Source organism: Brachycentrus maculatus, unplaced genomic scaffold, assembly GCF_059751285.1.
Source record: "Brachycentrus maculatus isolate JH-2025_06_01 unplaced genomic scaffold, ASM5975128v1 h1tg000941l, whole genome shotgun sequence".
Lineage (NCBI taxonomy): Eukaryota > Metazoa > Arthropoda > Insecta > Trichoptera > Brachycentridae > Brachycentrus > Brachycentrus maculatus.
In genome coordinates, this window is record NW_028281663.1 from 39,790 (window position 1) to 55,547 (window position 15,758).

The 15,758-nt window shown below is 30.1% G+C and overlaps 2 protein-coding genes across 2 annotated transcripts; both read right to left on the reverse strand.

The window, feature by feature from the left end:
• Nucleotides 1–461: 461 nt before the first annotated feature.
• Nucleotides 462–5,668, reverse strand: LOC148299793 (facilitated trehalose transporter Tret1-like). Its single transcript, XM_088275670.1, has 2 exons — nt 5,018–5,668; nt 462–3,087 (listed from the first exon to the last, which is right to left on the reverse strand). Exons 1-2 carry the CDS (start codon nt 5,100–5,102, stop codon nt 1,718–1,720), a joined length of 1,455 nt encoding a protein of 484 aa, XP_088131796.1. The 5' UTR covers nt 5,103–5,668; the 3' UTR covers nt 462–1,717.
• A 5,178-nt stretch (nt 5,669–10,846) lies between these two features.
• LOC148299794 (trehalose transporter 1-like protein) lies at nt 10,847–14,366 on the reverse strand. Its single transcript, XM_088275669.1, has 2 exons — nt 14,106–14,366; nt 10,847–12,199 (listed from the first exon to the last, which is right to left on the reverse strand). The coding sequence occupies exons 1-2, from the start codon at nt 14,191–14,193 to the stop codon at nt 10,875–10,877; spliced, it is 1,413 nt and encodes a 470-aa protein (XP_088131795.1). The 5' UTR covers nt 14,194–14,366; the 3' UTR covers nt 10,847–10,874.
• Between the last annotated feature and the right edge of the window lie 1,392 nt (nt 14,367–15,758).

The following is a 15,758-nucleotide window of genomic DNA, read 5'->3' on the forward strand; positions in this document are numbered from 1 at the left end:
AAGCTGAGATAAGCATTATCGATAAAATTAAGAAAGGTGTGTTGAGATGGTTTGGATATGTAGAACGAATGAGTGAGGAAAGAACGGTAAAACAAATTTATGAGCCGAATGTTAGTGGGAAAAGAAGCAGAGGAAGACCGATAAAAACATGGCGCGATCAGGTATGCCAAGTACTTGAAAGTGGTCAGGTTAGGAGTCGTAACAATCGGCGGGTATGTATGAGGAGATGCATGAACCTGGAAGAGGCGAAGAATGTATGCAAGGACAGAGTGGTGTGGCGCTCTATTCTCTCTGCCTACCCCTGCGGGGAAGCGGCGTGATGGTTAGTCAGTTAGTTTTTTTTTTTTTTAAATAATATATCAATATGATCCATAAAGTTAATGCTTTCAATATTCAAAACACATTAAACGTACTTTGGTGGGCAACTATCGATCCAAATATGTTGAAATAAAACGCAAAAATAACTTATCATTGTATAAATGTATTTTCATAATATTATCGTTATTTTTCTCACAGACAACAGATTATTCACCCTGCGGATGATGAATCAATAAATATTATAGCTGTTTCAACTTGAGATAAAGCATTTATAGTTTTATACGTACGAATTTGCAAGTCTGTGCATCCCGGGACCTTATATGGATTTGGCATTTGGCTGGCTTAAGTTATTACTTTACGCAATTGTGCAAAGCTCATAATTCTACAGAATATATTGATCATCCAAAAGTATAAAAACGATAAATGCTTAGTCTCGAGTTCAGTTACCTATAGTTTTAATGTAAATTATCTAGGTACATATTAAAATGGTTATAAAATATTGTGTTCAGATCCGAGATTCTTAAAAGGTTACACATTTATAGGTGAGTATGGGCTCGGTATGAAATAAAATCATTTTTTTTTACTGGTAGGCAGTTAAAATATTTAACCATTATTATTATTATTGTTTTTATATTAAGTAGTATTGTCTTTTTTTAACAAAACAAATACAAAAAATGCAAATTCTTCTACGAGTATACATATTTGTATATAATAATTTAAACAAGATATTCATTTGATATCGTTTTCATTTATGCATGAAACAATTTTTTTTTTAAATACATATAATATTTACTTGTCCGCATATGCGAACATATGAACAACTTTAGCATCCGTATTAAAAAATCATGTTTATATTTGACCTAGTTACTAAATTCCATGAAAAATAAGGAGGCTGCTCCCTATTCATTATATCCCACCAAATCCAAACAAAAACATCCAATTCATAAGTAATTTACTATCGCTCTGGAGTCTGAAGGGATGTATCCAAGTGTCCAATAAAAAAAAGGATTTAAATATCATGATGGGCAAAGATCAGCGTTTTTTTATATGGATTTTTCATCACTGTCGAATACTAACAGGATTTGAGAATACGGACATAAGTAAACTTATTTCAATATAATAATAATGTCTTAGGTATAATTGTCCAGTCAAGAAAAATACATTTATTCTAAGGATGTTTCACAGAAGCAAAGCTAAAAGTTATATCTACTAAATAGGCAAAACATGAGTTTTATTTTTTTAAATTCAATTCGACGTATCGCACAAAAACAAAGTTTTCACAAACAAAATATAAACTGTTCACGATTTTATTCTAAGGCCTTGATATTCTGATAAGTTATTTTGCAATTGTTATATAATATAATCTTAAGTACTAAGGACATAAAAATAGCAACGATCTTTAGAATCGCGTTGCGATTGTTTCCATTTTAATATTTTCTACAGATTCATTTTTAGTATTAAGAAGCATGTTTTGAATATCTGAAAAGCTTCTAGATTTAGTTTCTGGTACAACCTGAATCATCAGAATGAATGTACATAATGTAAGGACTGAAATGCCCCAAAACACACTAGATATTCCGTAAGAGTCTTTTATTATCTGAAACAATTTGGTTATTAGGACACCTTGTAATCCGGATATAACGGAAATAAGACAAATCGCGATTTCTTTAACATTTGAGGAGAACAATTCTCCCAGTTGTGTGTAAGGAACAGGCCCTAAGCCGAAAGCAAAGAATACCTGAAGACAGTTTATAGCAATCACAGGAGTCCAATTAGCACTGGGTGTGTTTTGCAACAGTTCGGTTCGGATAACATACATGTATGTTCCCAGAATCCCTGTTGCCATTGTACATCCCACGGTGGATATCATCAGAAGGGGTCTCCTTCCCCATCGATCGATGAATAATACTGATAGGAATCCAGCCGTATTCCCAATTACGGCCGATATCATCACCGCAACCTCCGCAGGTATAGGAACTTTGGCTGCTGCATAAATTTGCTCTTGATAAAACGTTACGACAATTGCACCGCAAACATTTTGCCCAACGAATAGCAAATTCACAATGCCTAAAGCTTTCGGATTCGGTTTCCTCACAAGCTGTTTACATCCTTCGATCAAACTTAAATTTTCACTCGCGCTTTCCTTTATCACGTCCAATTCTTCGTCAATCACATTTTTGTTCGGTTGTCTTCTAAGCCACTCGATCGACTTTTCAGCCTCTTTTTTTCTATTCAATCTTATAAGATAATACGGAGACTCGGGCATAAATAGCATAGTCATAAATAGTAACGTTGGAAAAATTAAGGAAATTTCTGCCATCACACATATAGTAATGTACGGTCCAATAAAACAAACGAATAATGCACCGATACCCATGCTGAAAGTGAAAAATGATAAAAGAGCTCCCCTGTTGCGGTTTTCTGATATTTCTGCTATGTATATAGGAGTTGCAGTTTGTCCAATGCCGACAGCAAATCCGGATAAAAATCTTGAAGAATATAACCAAGTAGGTCCTTTCGCGAAGATTATTAATAGAAACCCAATTAGGTAAGGAAACGCCGATAAGGTAGTCGTCTTTTTCGGTCCTAGATATCTGGATAAGTATGACCCAATTAAAGGTCCTACGGCACAGCCGATGGGAAGGAAGGCAGCGATCCACGAGGCTTCACTGTCGCTCACCACGAATGGACCAACACCAGATTGAAGTATGGCAAGAGACGGGGAGGACCAGCCAAAACATATTCCAGCAGTGAAGAAATTCAAGGACGCTGTTAAAAAAAAAAAAACATGATTATAACAACATTTTGAGTGTGCCCAAATACTCGTTCACAAATCTGTATTTTCTCCGATTAGGAGTTTTTTTTACATCTCAATAAAAATCAAGAAGAATATGGAAATCTGGGTATTTACAGGGCTTATAGTTTGTCATAAGCTGGTTTAGTCATTACTTTACATATGTGCAACTTTTCCCATTCTACCCATGATTGACAACCACACAGTCTACTCATTTTTTGGAACTCTTATGTGTATCATTAATCTTATGACGCTGTACATATGAGTTCACAATAGGCATTTATGTTGGATTGAGAAAGCATGTTTGCGGTGCAATTGTTTAGCAGACCCTTTTTTGGTTATCTGCAAGTGTATGCAAATGTATGGAAACACCTTGCTTGCATATTCTTCTTCATGTATGTTGAGATGTCAAAAAATATGTAAACAATTATTTTTTGACCGTGAGGATTATTTATCAAATTATTTCCTATATTTGGGAAGCATCTTTTCTAGGGATGGTGAGACCGATACATATATAAAAAGGAGAGCACGTTGAACGATTTTTTTCGCAAATCATGAATGATTTTTTTAGGAATATTAATAAGCATACCAATATTAAGGCATACCAATATAAACTGGCTTTAACAGCATTTGCCTGTTATAAATTTATAACTGCAGCATTTTTTTCGTGAGAAACTATGATAAAAGTAACAAGATAATGTTTACATTGCATAAATAGCTACTCATTTATAGTAAACTTGCATTTTATTATCAGGACACGTTTCTTTTTGCGCACTTTTATTTCCTGTTCTAAAGTCTAAAATCAATTATTTATTACTTCATCATTATGCAAGAGGTATCTATTATCTGTTTCGAACCCGGGAAATTAATTTGCTTTATGTTCGATAACAAAAGGCAATAATTAGATAGTATTTGACGTGTAAATATAAGGAACTGATAATTTTGATTTATTTATTTTGTCCGTATTGTATAATGCATTTATTAATTGATTTGTTTTAAACTTTTTGAACGTAAAATATATCAGTGGTTAGTTTACTGGTATTTTAAATCTACTTAATACTTATTCTCTGCAATTTTTATTCTTATTAATAAATAAACACACTTAATAAAGTTTATCGATGGCCAAGGATATTTTATCAATCGTATTTAATCGTATTTTTTATTAACAATTCATATAAATAAAAATGAAATCTTAATAAAAATTGAGAGAGTTCTTGGCCTTATTACGTATTTTATTATTTAATTTATGCCAATGAGAACCGAGTGAGGACCCGTTACAATATTATAAATAATGGATCTTTCAACTTTTTTTAAATCATAAAATGTATCGTTTTAATTATAATACTTTCATATATTTGTCGCATTCTTTTTCTTTCTTTCTTAAATTACAAAATAAAATTGCCATCATTATCGATATTTTTTTCATCTTTTATATAGATTTTCAATACCCCTTTATATAATACAAATCTAAATAACTCGACACTGGCTATAACATAAGAAGAATACAAATCTACGCGTGTAGTTATTTTGAATGAAAATATCGGATGATACAATTTTTAACATCGACCACATTAGGATTTTTATCTTCCACTGAGTGCTCATTAGATCTAAATAGACGATAATAAAAAAGAGCAAGGTCTGATGAGCATAAAGGGTGAGGTATGACATTCATTCGAAGTCTAGGATTTTTTAAGGGGACATTTATACTGAAAGAGATAGAATGCTGTCTTGATGCAGTATTACTCGATTTCGGTTGACTAAATATAGCCGTTTTTCTTTCAGCTACAGACTCCTTTCAGGAGTCTCTTCAATTGACTACAATTATCTTATGATGTTATTGTTTTAACCGGTTTTAATGATAAGTTGCTGGAAAAAAATTATATACCAAATTCAAATAAATAATACCTGATATCACAGCTATCCATTGAGGCCACTGTTTGTTTGTATTAAGCTTCTCTTCGTCAGGACAATATTGGTTTTTCAAATCCATTTTCTTTACAATTATATGGAATTTATATTTCGATTTTTCATAAAAACAACACTTATCTCCACAATGTTAGTAAATTGAATTCAAACGCAAAAATTTCAGTTTTGTAATTCATTCAAATGTCACTTATTTTAAAGCCATTTTGGCATTTACATTATTTACGATTTGTACTATTTTTATAAAATGTTATGTTAGATTTATGTTGGAATAATATGAACACTTTATTTTAATAAATATTTCTCAATCAACTCAACTTTTAATTTAATTCTGTAGCTTTCATAACTTTTCACATATTATTTTAACATGTCAATGTAAATTATAAACTTCGATTTGTCACCGCGAACTACAAGTTGTGCCAAGATACCAAACAACACAGAAATGAACTCCTTCGAATATAAATGGAATAACATTTTTTAATTAATAACATCCAAGACGAAATGCTGATAAGTAAAATTATTTAAAAAATATACACAGGGAGTAATGCTTCATTTATAACACAATGATTGTTTTATCAGCAGTTTGACCATATTATAAGAATATCACGAGTACTCGACTGACAGGACCAAACTAACGCATTTCTTGGAAGTTGTGTTATAACAACCAAATATTACTGAACGCAGTATGGTCAACGCAAATATTTAGAATTACCTACGTACATAGATACTAAATAGTGATAATAGACACTAAATATCGTTACTTCAGAATCAAAAACTTGTATCTGAATCGTTGCAAAAAAAAATATTAAAATTTAAATCTGTATAAAACAAATGTAAATGGTCATTTGTTCAAAATTAAAAATCTCTTCAAGTTATCGACTTATTTGTTTATTGACGAGGCTTTGAAGTATGTGCGTGTTTTTACATTTTTTAAAAATAAAGAATTATAAAAAAAAATTAAATGTTTTTAAAACTTTTAACCTTGAAGTAAAGTGTTAATGCATCTATGTTCCATATAGAGTATGCATATTTTAAAATAAAATAAAAAGATTGTTTATTCAAAACCTAAAATTTCCTTAAGTAATACACTAACTGCTTTGAAATTTTAATACAACTTTACATTCGAATTATAAATACTTACCTGTTACAAATGTTTTTAGCTGTAACAGATAAAAAAATCCAAAGCCTAAAAATACGGCAATGGAAGCGCCATCTGTTGAACCTAGAAACAATACATGACATATCAAACATCTCCCATGGTGGACAGCGTGCTTCTTGATAGCTGCTGTCACTTTGCATTTTCATCGTACACAATTGCATTGTTGTTTCACAGATTTTTGAAATGTTTATTGCATCGCAAGCTCTTTTTAATATAACTTATTAGAGATGTATGCTTTTTTTTTCTTATTTATTAGAATGATTTTCATTGTTTTGGATTCGGTAGATTTTTTTTCATCGCTACATAAGCATTGTGAAATCTGAACCGTTTGACTCATTACAATGTGATTATCAATATTTTAAATATTTATATTGATAAACTATGAACCTAAAATTGATAGGTAGGTATTTTTTTTATGCATTACCGACGACATTATGTTATATGAGGACGTACTCGAGTAAAGGAATTTGTTTATTTAGGCGAAAAATAACTTGTTGGATGTTGGATGGTTAGTTGAAATCAGAAAAAGTAAGTCGGATAAAACAAGCAAGAATATCATTCAATAAGAAATCCAAAAAAGGATAATCACAAAACATGAGTTTGATTTAAATGTGAGTTTAGTTTAAGAAATAAATTAAATCTCTAGTCTGGATATACACATATATATATATATATATATATATATATATATATATATATATATATATATATATATATATATATATATATATATATATATATATATATATAAATATATATATTTATATATATATATATATATATATATATATATATATATATATATATATATATATATATATATATATATATATATATATATATATATATATAAATATATATTTATATATATATATATATATATATATATATATATATATATAAATATATATATATATATATATATATATATATATATATATATATATATATATATATATATATATATATATATATATATATATATATATATATATATATATATATATTTCTTTCTTATATATATATATTTATATATGACACCCAAGCCGGCTTCTTATGATAGTGGAAGGCATGTGCGAATGCACAAACTATATGGGCCAAATCATGTTTGACATGCATTGTATGCTGAGTTGAAGAGACGAGCGCAGGATAGATGCGGCAGGAGACTGTCCATGAAAGAAGCAAACCAATCATCTCTTCTTTTTTAAATCCTTATTCTCACTCGATGGTGCATAGAAAACTGCATCTTGTCGCAGTGTTATCTTGGTATTACTTGCATGATGCTAAGGTGAATGGTGCACTGAAATCAAGCAAAAAAAAACCATTCAGTGAAATTCAAACTGGCAGTGCACAATGGAGTCCTGGTTCCAACCTTAATATATGAAACTGATGCGAAGAGATAGCTAAACAAGGATGAAAGTTGACTGAGTGCTGTCAAAATGCGATCTCTCAGACGAATGTGCGGCAATGAGATGAAGGATGTCGTTATTTTGATTTTTTTAAGTATTAAAAATGGCATGAAATAGATAGAATAAATCATTATATTTGCAAATATTAATAAAAAAATCTTAAACATAACTATTGTTAAAGTCAACTTTATAAAAAAAATCTTATTATTCTTTACGTTAGCCGTTATACTTCGAGTTTTAGTGACTTCTGACCTTACCGCTCTTAATTTGACTGTTATCTTTCTTTGATTATTTCATAGCAGAACATTTTTTCCTTATGATTGGTAGTATAAACAACCACGTTTGTTTGATAAAATTAAAAAAAAATATGTAATACCATAATGTTCAAGCTAGGTATTTGAGTGCATGGAAATTTTACTACTGCTACTGCTTTTATATTTTTGTTATTATTTAAATAATTATAGTGCATGCCAAAATATAAAGAATTAAGCCTTTTCTTGTGTTATCGGATCATTTGTTAGTTCATATCTATGTAGATATCACTATTTAATGATGTTAGTATTGATTAGCAAATAATGAATGAGCTAAGCGTTTAATGCCATAATTGGTATAATATGAACTAATTCAAGAACAATGTTTTGAAATTGGTTCATATATATATATTTAGAACTTTCAAGAATTTGAGTAGTGTCGTTGTCAATAAAAGGTAGAATTGGTGAATGTTACACGTGTGTAAACTGATCACTTAAACCAGCCTATGACGGTCGTCAGCCCCGTAAATGCCCAGACTTCCATATTCTTCTTCATCTTTGATGAGATGTCAAAAATTATACAGGAAAAGTTGTATATTAAAATATTTTCATATTATTTTTTGACATCTCATCAAAGATGAAGAAGAATATGGAAGCCTGGGCATTTACGGGGCTGACTACCGTCATCGGCTGGTTTAAGTGATCACTTTACACACGTGTTACATTCACCAATTCTACCCATTATTGACAACCACACTACTCAAATTCTCGGAAGTTCTATATATATATATGAACCAATTTAGAAACCTTGTTCTTGAATCACTAGAACTTCACTAGAGACATCTATTGGTGAAATGTAAGGAAGCTTTTTACTAAGCAGAAACTCTTATATTAGTATGTGAGGTCCGAATCCTGGATTATAATCACACACATGAGAAACGCCAGAAAATACCATTTTCATTTTTATTATTTAAGCTTATAATTTGACCAGATAATTTATTTACAACATTTTGAGTGTGTCCAAATACTTGTTCACAAACTCTGGATTATCTCCAATTACAGGAGTTATAACTCCTGTAATTGGAGATAATCCAGATTTTGTGAACAAGTATTTGGACACACTCAAAATGTTGTAAAATATTTTCGTTATTTGTACAGCGCCTATCATTCCAATTATCGCGCTTAGCGCTTAGCTCATTCATTATTTACTATATCTTAAACTAAGCCTAAGATATCATTAAACAGAGATATCTGCGTAGATATGAACTAACGATTGACCCAACACCAAAAGATAAGTCTTGATCCTTTATCTTTTATTACGCACCATAATTAATATGCAAGTATACTGAATTAATGCATTTGTTTATTCACCAAACATTCCTCATGAATCGGTTTTACGATCATTTTAACAACGTTGTAAAGATAATTTTTGCTTACTTCTTTTTAGAAATAATAAAAATAAAACAAACAACAAAAACAAATTAACATTTTAGAAAGACTAAAGACAAACAATTACTAGAGTTACCATCACGCGGGTCTTTGCAGGGGTAGGCAAAGAGGATGAATGCCACACACGTCTGTCCTGACTTATCTTCTTAGCTTGCTTCATAACCATACATTTAGACATAAATGCCCTTCGGTTCCATAGACTTTTTACAAAAGGAAATTCTAGGTTCAGGTTGATCTGATCTTGCCAAGCCTTTTTTTAAGAAAATGCATTTTTATTGTAATTTTAGCCTTGGGATGGAATAACAGTAATAATACAACACATTTCAACAAAGTTTAGATAACATTACCTTGCCTCATTCGTTAAAAAATATGAAAATTAATTTTGAAAATTAATTTTCCAAAAAAGACAAACAGTTTAAAAATGCCGAGTTCGTAATAAATTAATTCCCATATATTAAATAGAGTTTAAAATATATTTTGATATAAAGCGTTCATTTCATAATTAAATCGTATTTAAAATATATTTTTATTGTGAAAATCCAATATTCAAACCAAAATAAACATTTAAATTATATTAAAGTTAGTTAGAATAGTCGATAGATGTCGCACACTTTTGCCGTCGTTTTCTTTAAGATATATTGTTATTTATATATCGCTCACTCCTTTCAAGAACGTCATAAATCAAAAATCGACAATTTTCAGTTGTACATGTTTTTGAAATGCCCAGAAGATGAACTATATCCCAGCGAAAGAGGCATATTTTTAACTTAATATTTACCCGCTACAGGGCAGAAAGTGTGGTTTTTGCATTTGGAAGAAAAGGTGTTGTTTAATTTTTTTTTTTTAATATACAATTTTTTTCAAATGGAGGAAAAACCTTCAGGTTTTACCTAAAAAGATCTGTAGCACAGTAAAAAGTTCAATAAGTGGCTTGATATTTATTTTTAATACATTGTGTTATATTTTTAAACTTTAAAAACGTTCTCCTGAAAAATCAAGTATTTTGATTTATGACGTTCTTGAAAGGAGTGAGCGATATGTTACATCCATTTCAAATATGTACCGTATATACAGCATGTAACTTTAATATATTTAATTGTGTTGCTGATTTATTAGTGTATAATCAATGTTTTAATTGATATAAAATTCATACCATAAATTCAATGTAAATTTATTCGACACCAACATAATAATATTTATTAACTGTGGAAAAAAAATACCATCCACTATAAAGGGATAAGAAAGTAGCAAAACTTTGTATTTTTGTTATAAAGTGTATTGCAATATGTAATGGATGAAAACAAGCAATCCATAATATGAAACTCACCAAAATAAAAATAAAAAACAACAGATTTTTTTAACAACCTATATATTTTTTTATAAAAATGACATGTACGAATCAATTATTGATACATTATTTAACAAATTTATAGTTTAAAATATGATACATATTTGTTGTATGTTTATAATATAATAGTGATCATTGTTTAAAAATTATAAGCATACATAATATTCTAAATTAATAATCCTAAACCGTTTCCCATAAATATATCTGTATTTTAATCACGAATTTAATATTCTGAAGAAAGAAGCATATTTTGTATTTCTTTAAAGCTTTTTGATTTGGTTTCTGGAGTTATTTTAAGTATGATTGAAAATGATAAGAATGTGAGACCTGAGAGCCCCCAAAATACTACAGTTATTCCGAATGCATCCTGCACTATTTGAAATAATTTAGTTGCCAAGAAAAATTCTACTGAGACAATAACAGATGAAATGCAAATCGCTAGTTCTTTGATGTCCGCTGAAAACATTTCTGCTAGTTGGGTTGAGGGAATAGGGCCAAGACCTAGAGCAAAAAAAACTTGAAGAGTTATCAAAACCACCAGGGGAGTCCATTTTATACCAGGAAAACTCCAAAGCAATGAATTTTGATCTAAGTAAATGTATGTACCAAGTATCCCTGTAGAAATACCACATCCAAATGCAGAAAGAAGAAGCATTGGCTTCCTTCCCCAGCGATCTGTTAACGTCAATGATAATAATCCTACAGAATTTCCAATAACTGCGCATAACATAGCTGCAACTGGCGCAGATATGGGAACATTAGCTTTTTGGTTAATTTGTTCCATATAAAACATCACTACTGTAACTCCGGAAGCATGTTCTGCAATAAAAGACATATTCACAATTCCAAAAGCTTTGGGATTAGGTTTCTTAAAAAGCTTCATGCACGATTCGAAGAAGCTTATATTCCCACTAGCACTCTCCTTAATTATGTTGATTTCCTGAATGAGGACTATTTCATCCTTTTGTCTGCGTAACCACATTATTGCTTGAACAGCTTCCCTTTCTTTATTTAATCTTAAGAGATAGTATGGAGATTCTGGCATAAATGGAAGTGTTGCCAATAGTAGAACAGGAAATATTGTAGATATCTTTGCTGTTAATTTAATTGTTAAATATGGACCTATGAAATAAATCAATAAAGCACCGATGCCCATAACAAAAGTGTAAAATGAAGATAATGCTCCTCTGTTTCTGTTTTCAGCTATTTCAGCGACGTATACTGGAGTTGCTGTTAATCCAAAGGAAATTGCAAAACCTGACATAAACCTGGAGCAATACAACCATTCGGGGCCGTTTGCGAAGTTGATGAGCATAAATCCACAGATATAAGGAAAGGCCGACATGATCGTTGTTTGCTTGGGACCAAGATATCTGCATAAATATGAACTAACAATCGATCCAACACCACAACCAATCGGTAGGAATGCAGCAATCCACGAAGCTTCGATGTTGGTTATCGAGAAAGGACGATGATAGGTCTGAAGTATTGCCAACGACGGGGATGACCATCCATAACAAATTCCTCCAGTGAAGACGCTTAATGAAGCTGCGAACAAAAAATACATGGGTAACCTCTCAAGTATTTTTTTTTCAGTTTAAAGTTTAAAGTTTTTGAGGTTAGAGGTTAAAATAAAATATGGAACAAAGGCAAAATGAAGGAATGGGTAAATGAGCAAGAATTAATTATATGACAAATTAAAATAGTTTATGTTCTAAATTCTCTCTCTCTTTTATGTGTGTATATTAATTAGGTTAAAATGGATAAAAACAGTAAAAATGTGTGCGAAAAGAACTGTACCGACAAAACACAAAGGGGGGTCTCTGCAAAAAATATTTTTAATTTGTTTATAATTGTTCTTTAAATAAATGTATACTATTTATGATAATAAATATATATATATATATATATATATATATATATATATATATATATATATATATATATATATATATATATATATAAATATATAAATATATATATCAATAAAAGTATGTTTATGTTCTAGGATACTAGAGCGATAGGCTAATGTATACTTTTAAAAGATGACTTTTGAACTTGTGATCTCATTTCAATTTAATTTCAACCATACCCAGTCTAATAAATTTAATAAATATCATATTCATTCATGCCCTAATTATTTATTTATTTGTTAAATAATCAAGAGAGGATGATACTATAATGTTAAGATAGTGCTTAATATAAATAAAATTTTCTATATTTTTTGACATCTCAACATAGTTGAAGAAGAATATGGAAGTCTGGGCTTTTCCAGACTTCCATATTCTGTGAAGTAAGTAAAGCGATCACTTTACACCCGTGTAACATTCAAATTATACTTCCTTTGATTGACAACCACACTTCTCAAATTTTGAAAACTTCTAGATATATTGATCAAATTTGTAACTCGGTATATGCGAGTTCACAACAGCCATCTATGTTTCGATAAGGAAAACTTTTATTAAGAAGATACCTACTATTTCCATTTGTATGTGAGGTCTAAATCTTGAATTATGTTCACGTACTTAAGAAACGCTTGAAAACATGATATTTAATTTATTTTGGTTTATAATTTAACCAGTTTTTAAACAAGATTTTTCAAATATCAAAATTTTCATCACCACAACCAAAATAAGCATCAACGTGTAAAATTTATGAATCAAATATGGTAAGTAACAAGCAGAGAAAGACCAAGAGAAGCATGGCATGATCAAGTATGTCAAATACTTGAATGTGGTCAGTTCAAGTTTCGGAATAATCGGCGGGTATGTGTAGGGAGATGCATGAATTTGGATGAGTCGAAGATTGTTTGCAAAGACAGAGTAGTGTGGCGTTCTATTCTCTCTACCTACCCCTACAGGGAAGCGGCATGATGGTTAGTTCGTAAGTTTTTTGACAAAAATTTAGGGTTTGTAGTTCAAGTTTACTTTTCATCTTATTAATGATATTCAGACTCTAATATGTTAAAAATCATTTGACATTTGATCAGAACTATCGAGGTACTCTTTAGAGCTGCCATATACAAGGATAATTACCCTCGTAATAGTCGACGTCAAGAGTACCTGTTACGACACGCACATGTCGCTCACTCTTTTCAACAACGACATTTATCAAAAATCGTCAATTTTCAGTTAATCAATGTTTTTGGAATGCCCAGAAAATGTACTATATCCCAGCAAAAGTGGCATATTTTAAGCTTAATATTTATCCGGCAGAGATTGTTGTTTTTGCATTTGGAAGGAAAGGTATTGTTTTTTTTTTAAATATACTTCATAAGTGGCTTGATATTTATTTTTAATACATTTCATTTTATTCTTAAACATTAAAAACGAACACCTGAACAATTTTTTTTTGAAATATACGTTGTTGAAAGGAGTGAGCGATGTGACATCATTAAAAATCCAATAAGTAGTATTTTAATTTATGTATTTTTAAATGTAATTTTTTATCTTACCTGAAAAAACTGCAACCCATTGTGGCCACTGCTTATTCGAGCTATTTTTTTCATCATCCTTTAACAATTTTTCATTTTGATCTTTCATTGCATGTAACAACACAAAATATATTGTATTTAAATTAAAACATTATTTTATTGCACCAACTATCTGTGTTTTAAAGTTTGTGTATTTATTTTATATATTGAAGAGTAATACTTGAGTTCTAACACACTTATAAATCACAATAAAAAATTAAATGAGAACATATCAAAATATGAACATAATGATAACGTGATGGTGATACAATGAATCTGCTGGTATACCCTACGCAAAATCTGTGTCAATATTTTTAAATACTTGCGTCAATCATAAATTGCTTTATACATTATTTTTGTCGCCTACTTTTTAAATCCGCCAGATCCATGTGAGTTGATTTTACAAAAAATGAAAAATTCTCCGGGTAACATTAATGTTTAAAAGATTAGTCTATCTTTGGATAAAAATTTTTGAAATAGAGAATTTTTCCCCTTTTTTTTAGAAAATATTTAGTTTTAAAAAAAAAAACACGAGACACAAACCGATAATGACGTCATCTTAATTTTCACCTATCCCCGATCTCTGATTGGTCAATATGGGCCAGAAGGCAAGTCCCATGAATATAGCTGAATTTAAAATACAATGCTGTTTTTAAGTATTATTAGCAGGATTTTCAAGTAAACAATAAAACCCATAATTGGCATTCCGATTGATACTCCTGACCAATTTTACGACTCCTGACCAATTTTAAGAATTTTAAATTCTTGATCATGTATATTCGGTCTTCTTCTGTATCTATTTCCTACTATATTCACCTCATAAATATGTTTTACCGTTCTTTCCTCACCAATTCGATTCACATGCCCACACCTTCTAAATAAAATTTTCTAAATGTTATCGATAATGCTTGTCTCAGCCTAGAAATCTTTTTATTCGAACATGTATCATAAATCATTTTACTCACATTCTTCTGAGAGATCGCATTTCAATTGCATTCAGTCCACTTTCATTCAACTTTTGATAACCCTATACCATACATTAGGGTTGGAACCAGGACTCCGTTGTATATTGTCGGTCCACCTTTAACTATTAGGTTTTTTGGTTTTACTCGAGGAAGTTACGTGTATTCTATGATTACCATTTATGATATTATATGATATATATGATTAGGTATGTTCGATGCAAGATTGGTCTACGATGTTATTTAAACATTGAATTAATATAATAAAACGATAGATGTTTCATCTCAAGGTGAGATAAATTATAATATAGATATGTCATTTCAAGGGTGATAATTTAGTGTCTGATAAAAAAAATAACTGGTGAAATAAAAGCATCTATTTCTTTATTATTATTTAAGGTGAAAAAATTAACTAATCCGGAATCAATCTCACCTATGTATGTTCAATCGGAATAAGCTATATACTTTACAAAAATAACTGAAATAAAGGACCACCGCACCGTCAGTCACACTTCCAAAATCTTTTTTTTTATAGTAAAGAGAAATATTTATGTTTTTATTGCTTTCACAAATATTTCAATTTTATACTCATTTTATACTCATTATGTATCAAATTGTAGTAGAGTGGGTTCGAACCGAGAAACTCTGACTTAAGAGAACGTGACACTAACCA

Excerpts from the sequence above, each read along its gene's own strand:
- LOC148299794 (XM_088275669.1), bottom strand. The coding sequence starts at position 14,193 with ATGAAAGATCAAAATGAAAAATTGTTAAAGGATGATGAAAAAAATAGC. Across the intron at positions 12,200-14,105 it reads ATGGGTTGCAGTTTTTTCAG|CTTCATTAAGCGTCTTCACT; the intron begins GTAAGATAAAAA and ends TTTTGTTCGCAG.
- LOC148299793 (XM_088275670.1), bottom strand. The coding sequence starts at position 5,102 with ATGGATTTGAAAAACCAATATTGTCCTGACGAAGAGAAGCTTAATACA. Across the intron at positions 3,088-5,017 it reads ATGGATAGCTGTGATATCAG|CGTCCTTGAATTTCTTCACT; the intron begins GTATTATTTATT and ends TTTTTTTAACAG.